At 44.8% G+C, this 6675-nt stretch overlaps 1 protein-coding gene across 3 annotated transcripts in view; it reads right to left on the bottom strand.

The window, feature by feature from the left end:
- Positions 1-3651: 3651 nt before the first annotated feature.
- The window catches only part of fam76b (family with sequence similarity 76 member B), a 9033-nt gene continuing 6009 nt past the window's right edge, over positions 3652-6675 (bottom strand). For all 3 annotated transcript variants that reach the window (XM_036580057.1, XM_036580060.1, XM_036580058.1), the window contains exon 10: positions 3652-3916. In XM_036580057.1, coding sequence (XP_036435950.1) covers positions 3827-3916 — 90 coding nt within the window. In that variant the 3' untranslated portion in view covers positions 3652-3826. The remainder of the gene's footprint in view (positions 3917-6675) is intronic.

Consider the following 6675-nt stretch of genomic DNA (forward strand, 5'->3'; position numbering starts at 1 on the left):
TTAGAGTCCCATAAACGAAAGAAGCGGATCTGTTAACACAGATATTTATAAAAGTGTCTGTTTCCAAAAATGTCTTTTACCCAAATTATTACTAATCATTTCTGCTCATTATCAAATCTATTAGATATGTTAGTGAAGTATTTATAGCAGTTACAATGGGAGGGGGGGTGGAACTGCATTTATAATAAACAATAGAATACATCTTTATATTGAATGTGTGTAACTGTTCCTGTTAATAAAGGTTTTTGTTGTAATTTCGACATATAAATTATTAGATATAATTACTTTATTGATAACTGTGTTTTGTTCGCCTAGTTCTCACATTTAAACGATTTTTAAATGTGCAACTACATTTCCCAGCATGCATCCGCACCAACGGCGTTCTCGACGCTGCCTTGGCGCGCCCCCTGCTGTTTGTATTCAAAACGTAGATAAACAAAGACTCCGTGAATCTTTGAACAGCAAAGCCGAGCTTTTCTGCAGTTCGGCGATATTTTAATCTTCGCATTTGGCTCCTTATTCTCAAAAAGTGTGTTTAATCCGTTATCAGAAGTTTCTCTGAGGAGAAGATAGAAAGTTACATTTCCTGTTCGACTTTTCTGTTCCGCAGCCGCGCCACTTAAGGCGGAACGGAAAATTCGAGTAGGAAGCTAATTTGATCCAAACCGCGCGGCTAAAAACGTCAAACGTCCTTTTAATCGTCCTGTCAGTGTTTGTTCCGCTTTGGGACGGAAGTGCTGTTTTCCTAAATATCAGTGACGCCATCCCCCCGTTTCTGTTTTTCTACAGAAAATAAAGACTTTAGGCCCAAAGCCGAAAACACCCGCTAGCTAAAGCTACTTTAGCCTCTGCCAACCATTTAAGGTGGAACGGAAAATTTGAGAACACCTCACTAAAACATTCAGTTAAACATCTCGATAATCGCCCGTACAGCTTTTCACTTCACACTGTCGGACAGTCGAGTTTGAATAGTCTTAAATATCAGTGACGCGTCCTGCCGTCTGTTTTTCAGTCCTGCCGTCTGTTTTTCAGTCCTGCTGTCTCTGTTTTTCAGTCCTGCCGTCTGTTTTTCAGTCCTGCTGTCTCTGTTTTTCAGTCCTGCCGTCTCTGTTTTTCAGTTCTGCTACTTTTGTCCCAGAACTGCTAGCACTCTTTAGCTAAAGCTACATTAGCTTCTGGAAAAATGTCAAACACACTCATTTTCACGGTTTTACTAGATTTATTATTCCTGAAACGTCTGTATTCTGAGGGGAAAAAATAAATGTACAAAAGTGATCACAGTACAAAGAACCTCATAATACAGAGAGAAAAAGGGAAAAAGAGAGAGAGGAGAGCAGAGATGTAGATCACTACCCAATTAACCGTTAACCGACAAATAAAAACTTGTTCAATCAATACTATCAGTTAAAAACGTTCATTTTATTTATCGCACAAGTTTATCATTCACGTTTTTGAACCGCACAAGGACAAAACAGGCCATCGCTTCTACATAAAAATAACAATAATAAAAATAGCATTACGCTTTTTCCAGAGCGATTTTTAAAAAGTAATAGCAAAACTACAAAACGGCTTTTAAGAGCCACGGATCGTTATACAGTCCAGTCTGTGCCTTTAACACCAATATATGTAAATGAGCTCTGTTCTGAGTGGCTTCCCTGTACAGCACCTCAACCGGTGTGGAAACACTACTTATAACTTGAGCATGAGTGGGCGGAGCTAAACTGCCTAAGTAGGCAGACAGAAATAAATGCAACAGTTTTTGTGACATCAGCAGAAAATTAGTTTATTACAGTTTAAAGTATGGAATGTAACGACTGGGACAAACTTCACACACTGCATCAAAACAATATTTCAAACAAGCAAAATTGAATTTTCTGTGACGTGGGCCCTTTAATACGGTTCTACATGCTTGGTTCCACCCATCGGAACGGTTTTTAATGTCTCGGTGCAGATTCAGTTCACACAGAACCGGAACTATCAGAACCAGATTTCAGAACCAGAACTATCAGTTTTATAATTGATATTTTGAAGGGCTGCATCGCCGATTTTAGGCTCGTCGGTTAACGATTAATCGTCGACTAACGGGGCGGAGCGTAACGGGTCAAAAGAACTGCCAAAATGTGTATCCCTAATGAAGACACACACACACACACACTCACACACACACACACACACACACACTCACACACTCAGACACACACACACACACACACTCACACACTCAGACACACACACACACAGACACACACACACACACACTCAGACACACACTCACACTCTCAGATCCACACACACACACACACACACACACACACACACTCACACACACACACACACACACACACACTCAGACACACACTCACACTCTCAGATACACACACACACACACACACACACACACACACACACTCACACACACACACTCAGACACACACTCACACTCTCAGATACACACACACACACTCACACACTCAGACACTCACACACACACACTCAGACACACACACACACTCAGACACACACACACTCAGACACACACACACTCAGACACACACACACACACTCAGACACACACACACACTCAGACACACACACACTCAGACACACACACACTCAGACACTCAGACACACACACACACACACACTCAGACACACACACACTCAGACACACACACACACTCAGACACACACACACTCAGACACACACACACTCAGACACACACACACTCAGACACACACACACTCAGACACTCAGACACACACACACACACACACTCAGACACACACACACTCAGACACACACACACACACACACACTCAGACACACACACACACTCAGACACACACACACTCAGACACACACACACTCAGACACTCAGACACACACACACTCAGACACTCAGACACACACACACTCAGACACTCACACCCACACTGCAGAGTTTAACAGAAATCCAAACAGAATAATAATCATGATTATAATCATCAGATAAAAAATACAAAATATACACTGCACAGACACGCAGTGAAACATGCAGTTACACAATCATCCACCAGAGGGAGACACAGAGAGAGAGAGAGAGAGAGACTGAAAGAGAGACAGAGAGTAGATGTAGATGTTTGTGCTGAACGGTGAAACTCTATAAAATCGTTTTGTTTATAAAATCCCGCTGATGATTCCGATGTTTCGGAGCGTCTCCCGCAGCGTCCAGAAAACATTCCCCAAACGTTCCTCGAACGTTCCACTGACAATTTGCATATGAGCTTTAGGGCCAAAAATCCGGCCTGACCGCGTCCATCACGGGGTCAAAAAGGGGTCAAAGGTCAGTTCAAAATAACGATAATCATGGGGAGAAAAAAAAACAACAACAAAAAAAAACCAAAAACAAAAGTAAAGCAGCGTCTTATATGACATCATCAAGAGTAAAAAAGCACTAAAGGAGGAGAAAAAAAGCGAAAGAAAAAGGTGGAAAAATGAAAGGAAGAAAGAGAGAGCGGTGTAGGTAGAGAGAGAAAAGAAAAAAGCAAAGAGTGACTAAAAAAGAGAGATATAGGTAGAATATGAGAGAGAGGGAGAGAGAGAGAGAGAGAGAGAGAGAGAGAGAGAGAGAGAGGTAGAATATGAGAAAGAAAGGGAGGGAGAGAGAGAGAGAGAGATAGGTAGAATATGAGAAAGAGAGATGGAGAGAGAGAGAGGTAGAATATGAGAGGGAGAGAGAAGCGGATGGAGGGAGGAAAAAATAAAAGTTTAAACTATAATGAGCCGAAGGGGGCGTGGCCTTCGCTTCCTCACAGTGATGACCTGCGTGGAGGGGAGGGGTCGTCGCTATGGTAACAGCAGTGAGCCGCTGCTGCGGTCGAGTTTTTTGCCCTTAGAGAGAGCGGCGACCTGCTTCATCAGCTCCCTGTTCTTCGCCTGGATCACACACAAACAAACAAACAAACAAACAAACAAAACAACGTCACTCTCCTCGTAGATCCACACACAGAACCGAACTGCTGCTCCACTGGAGAACCCAGTTAGAGTACCACCTGTTTAACTACAGAACGGTAAACAGGCTGCAGTTCTAAAGGAGGAGGAGACGCTTATCATGGCGTAGGTTTACAGTCCCGCCCTTAAAAGGAGAACGACCCTGCAGACCCGCCCACACTCTACACTCTGTGCTCCGACTGTGTTTATACACGCTGTGCTCCGCCTGTGTTTATACACGCTGTGCTCCGCCTGTGTTTATACACGCTGTGCTCCGCCTGTCTTTATACACGCTGTGCTCCGACTGTGTTTATACACGCTGTGCTCCGACTGTGTTTATACACTCTGTGCTCCGACTGTTTTCACACGCTGTGCTCCGACTGTGTCTATACACTCTGTGCTCCGACTGTGTTTATACACGCTGTGCTCCGCCTGTCTTTATACACGCTGTGCTCCGCCTGTCTTTATACACGCTGTGCTCCGCCTGTCTTTATACACGCTGTGCTCCGACTGTCTTTATACACTCTGTGCTCCGACTGTCTTTATACACGCTGTGCTCCGCCTGTCTTTATACACGCTGTGCTCCGACTGTGTTTATACACTCTGTGCTCCGACTGTCTTTATAGACGCTGTGCTCCGACTGTCTTTATACACGCTGTGCTCCGACTGTCTTTATACACGCTGTGCTCCGACTGTCTTTATACACGCTGTGCTCCGACTGTGTTTATACACTCTGTGCTCCGCCTGTGTTTATACACTCTGTGCTCCGACTGTCTTTATACACGCTGTGCTCCGACTGTCTTTATACACGCTGTGCTCCGACTGTCTTTATACACGCTGTGCTCCGACTGTGTTTATACACGCTGTGCTCCGACTGTGTTTATACACTCTGTGCTCCGACTGTGTTTATACACGCTGTGCTCCGCCTGTCTTTATACACGCTGTGCTCCGCCTGTGTTTATACACGCTGTGCTCCGACTGTCTTTATACACGCTGTGCTCCGCCTGTCTTTATACACTCTGTGCTCCGCCTGTGTTTATACACGCTGTGCTCCGCCTGTCTTTATACACGCTGTGCTCCGACTGTCTTTATACACGCTGTGCTCCGACTGTGTTTATAGACGCTGTGCTCCGCCTGTGTTTATAGACGCTGTGCTCCGACTGTGTTTTTACACTCTTTGCCGTTTAGTTTGTATTTGGTGTAAAATTGTTGCTGGGCTGTTACTATGGTATCCCAGGTGGTTGTTAAGGTGCTGCTAGGTCATTGCTATAGTATCCCAGGTAAATGCTAAGTTGTTGCTGGGCCGTTGCTATGGTATGCCAGGTGGTTACTGATATGTTTGTGAGTGTGTGTGTGGAGTGAGTGTGTATGTAGCGTCTCTGAGGGTCAACACTCTGTGCTCCGACTGTCTTTATACACGCTGTGCTCCGACTGTCTTTATACACGCTGTGCTCCGACTGTCTTTATAGACGCTGTGCTCCGACTGTCTTTATACACGCTGTGCTCCGACTGTCTTTATACACGCTGTGCTCCGACTGTCTTTATACACGCTGTGCTCCGACTGTCTTTATAGACGCTGTGCTCCGACTGTCTTTATACACGCTGTGCTCCGACTGTCTTTATACACGCTGTGCTCCGACTGTCTTTATACACGCTGTGCTCCGACTGTCTTTATACACGCTGTGCTCCGACTGTGTTTATAGACGCTGTGCTCCGACTGTGTTTTTACATTGCTATAGTATCCCAGGTATATGCTAAGTTGTTGCTGGGCCGTTGCTATGGTATGCCAGGTGGTTACTGATATGTTTGTGAGTGTGTGTGTGTGAGTGAGTGTGTATGTAGCGTCTCTGAGGGTCAACACTCTGTGCTCCGACTGTCTTTATACACGCTGTGCTCCGACTGTCTTTATACACGCTGTGCTCCGACTGTCTTTATACACGCTGTGCTCCGACTGTCTTTATACACGCTGTGCTCCGACTGTCTTTATACACGCTGTGCTCCGACTGTCTTTATACACGCTGTGCTCCGACTGTCTTTATACACGCTGTGCTCCGACTGTCTTTATACACGCTGTGCTCCGACTGTCTTTATAGACGCTGTGCTCCGACTGTCTTTATACACGCTGTGCTCCGACTGTCTTTATACACGCTGTGCTCCGACTGTCTTTATACACGCTGTGCTCCGACTGTGTTTATAGACGCTGTGCTCCGACTGTGTTTTTACATTGCTATAGTATCCCAGGTATATGCTAAGTTGTTGCTGGGCCGTTGCTATGGTATGCCAGGTGGTTACTGATATGTTTGTGAGTGTGTGTGAGTGAGTGAGTGTGTATGTAGCGTCTCTGAGGGTCAGTGTGTCTTTTGTGACATAATTTATGGCAGATTTTAAATTTCTCAACATTTCATGGGAAAAACTGTTTGAATGAAAACCTGAAAAAGCTGATTTGTCCCAAAAGCACTGATCCTATTTTGGCTCTATGATCGTGCAAAGTTTGATGGTTTTAGTGTGGAAACTGCGACCGGTGAAAAAGTGTGTAATAACAACAAAGAAGAAGATAATGAAGAAAAAGCCGACGTCACAGTTCCCTAATCAATGTCTGTGAATAAGTTTACAGTGAGTGAGAGAGAGAGAGAGAGAGAGACAGAGAGAGAGACAGAGAGAGAGAGAGAGAGAGACAGAGAGAGAGAGAGAGTGGGGGGTGTTCA

The sequence above is a fragment of the Colossoma macropomum genome, unplaced genomic scaffold (genome assembly GCF_904425465.1).
Source record: "Colossoma macropomum unplaced genomic scaffold, Colossoma_macropomum, whole genome shotgun sequence".
NCBI classification, from domain to species: domain Eukaryota; kingdom Metazoa; phylum Chordata; class Actinopteri; order Characiformes; family Serrasalmidae; genus Colossoma; species Colossoma macropomum.